General features: G+C 39.3%; 1 protein-coding gene across 1 annotated transcript; it reads right to left on the reverse strand.

The window, feature by feature from the left end:
- Positions 1-909: 909 nt before the first annotated feature.
- LOC141483772 (uncharacterized) lies at positions 910-1,662 on the reverse strand. The gene has a single exon (XM_074178596.1). The coding sequence runs from the start codon at positions 1,660-1,662 to the stop codon at positions 910-912; it is 753 nt and encodes a 250-aa protein (XP_074034697.1).
- Positions 1,663-2,134: the final 472 nt, after the last annotated feature.

Consider the following 2,134-nt stretch of genomic DNA (forward strand, 5'->3'; position numbering starts at 1 on the left):
TTACCAAAATAGCTTCTATCTCATTTTGTAGCTCGTTGTCATATGTCTTGTTACTTCAAATAATTAGAATATGGAAAATTTGACCCATGTGCAATTTATCTTTTTTGAAAACAGAAGTACTTCAAAAAATATGTATTTTATTGCCTAGCCGATTGAATTTGTTAAAAATACTGTCAAAAGTCGAAAATATCATCACAGTATGTATCACCCTTGATTTCATCAATAGGGTGGGAAAATTACTCATAATTTTAGTATTCAGTAGACTCAGGAAACAAATATACCTACTTCTGAAAATATCAACATGTATGTATTTATGCATCAAGACTAATAATTCCATTTTCATGCGAAAATGCCTGGAGATATTCGACCGAATCTCATTCTCCTTCTTCTTCTTCTTCTTCTTTTTCCATTAATGGCTTCAGCTGCCAGGGCTATCCAGCCAGGGGTTCCAGGATCATGTTGCTACTACAGGTGGAGCCCACACTAAAGTGGATCTGAGTTGGACCCAAACCCCACTTTGTTTTGCGCTATAACAAAGTTCGACTGTAGTTTGAGGTCAGTTAACAAGCAATGTCCGTCTGCATTAGAGTGTAAGCACTAATGTGAGGTGATGCACTACGGTTACGTGTATGGACACTACGGTTACGTGTATGGACACTACGATCAGGTCATGATTGGCGAAGCACTGCATGCACATAAGTATTAGTTCTGTCTTGATCACTACAGCTTTATGTTGGATGCAATCAGGAATTTGGATATGGTTTGTATGTTAGATGGTGACATATGTTTGAAAAATATATCGTGGAAGGTAAGAGGCTGAATGGTTGAAGGAGGGATGCTAAGAGAGGCATGCAGTATTTGTATATTATGAGAATTATTAGGGCAGACAAAGAATATATGTAGGAGAGTCTATATTTCCCCACATTCGCAGCGGTCGTCATCAACTATCTTAATTTTGTGGAGATGCGCTTTATTGAGGGAATGAGTGCTCCTAATTCTGCACATATTGACGATTTCTTTACGAGAACAAGTAGCCAGATCCTTGAACCATGGAGTTTTGTAAGGTTGTGGTACGGAGGAAAAGTAAAGTTTGGCTTTGAATTGTCCGTCCTCGCTATATTGATTGGTCCAGTCTATCCAAATATTATGTTTCAATAATGCTTGAAACTCTCTATAGTCTGCTTGGGGGTAATTAGAGAGTGGATGATTTCTTCCAATATTGGCTAAAGTATGGGCTATATCATTACCCTTGATGTTGGAATGACTAGGAATCCATGCCAAATGTATGCTGAATCCCTTTGCGACGGCTCTGTATATCAGTTGTCTTGTACGTAATGAAAGGTAATCACTGTTTGCCGATATAGTTGACCGGGAGATTTTTGCCAGGGCGCTTTTTAAGTCGCTAAAAATGACTGCGTGTTTGAGATCGTTGTTCACAATATATTGTATTGCTTCTTGGATGGCTGTTATTTCAGCTGAGCATATTGAAAAGAAAGAGGGTAATCGTCCAGAATGGTTTAGGTTGTGTGAAAAAACTCCAATGCCAACATTACCGCGTTCATCTTTAGATCCATCGGTGAAAAAATATGTGTGATTGGCAAATTGTTGCTGGGCGAGTCTGAGAAAATCCTGGTGGTTGTCATTCTCTTTGGAGAGGTTCATTTCATGGTGGGGAATTGGGAATATTTGACCATGTAAACTATAACGGTAACAAGGAAAATTGGGAAGCAACATAATATCTGGGATGTGGGGTATTAATCTGATATATGCAGTAAGGATGGGGGGAAGACAATTGAGCCGTCAATATGTAGGATATTGAATATATGTATCATGCAACTCCATAACGGAATGAATATTTGGATTCACGTAAGATAGCAATTTAGAAATGCGTCTCACTCCCAACCAATTTCGCCTGTGAGCAAGAGGCATCTCTGAGCTTTCCGATAGTAGTATTGTAGTGGGTGTTGATCTCATTAAACCCAAGGCTACGCGTAATGCTTGATATTGTACTTTATCGAGCTGGTACAAAACTGTTTTTGAGCATCTGCCAAAAAATATGCTGCCGCTGTCAAGATGTGGGCGAACTAGAGCTTTATATAGTAGGATCAAGGTAGAAGGAGCGGCCCCCCACCAC

The sequence above is a fragment of the Leptinotarsa decemlineata genome, unplaced genomic scaffold (genome assembly GCF_025532065.1).
Source record: "Leptinotarsa decemlineata unplaced genomic scaffold, Ldec_3_MD MMD2_tig00004204_RagTag_RagTag, whole genome shotgun sequence".
Classification (NCBI taxonomy): domain Eukaryota; kingdom Metazoa; phylum Arthropoda; class Insecta; order Coleoptera; family Chrysomelidae; genus Leptinotarsa; species Leptinotarsa decemlineata.

What these genes read in the sequence shown, in the direction of transcription:
- LOC141483772 (XM_074178596.1), bottom strand. Translation starts at nt 1,662, where the DNA reads ATGAACCTCTCCAAAGAGAATGACAACCACCAGGATTTTCTCAGACTC.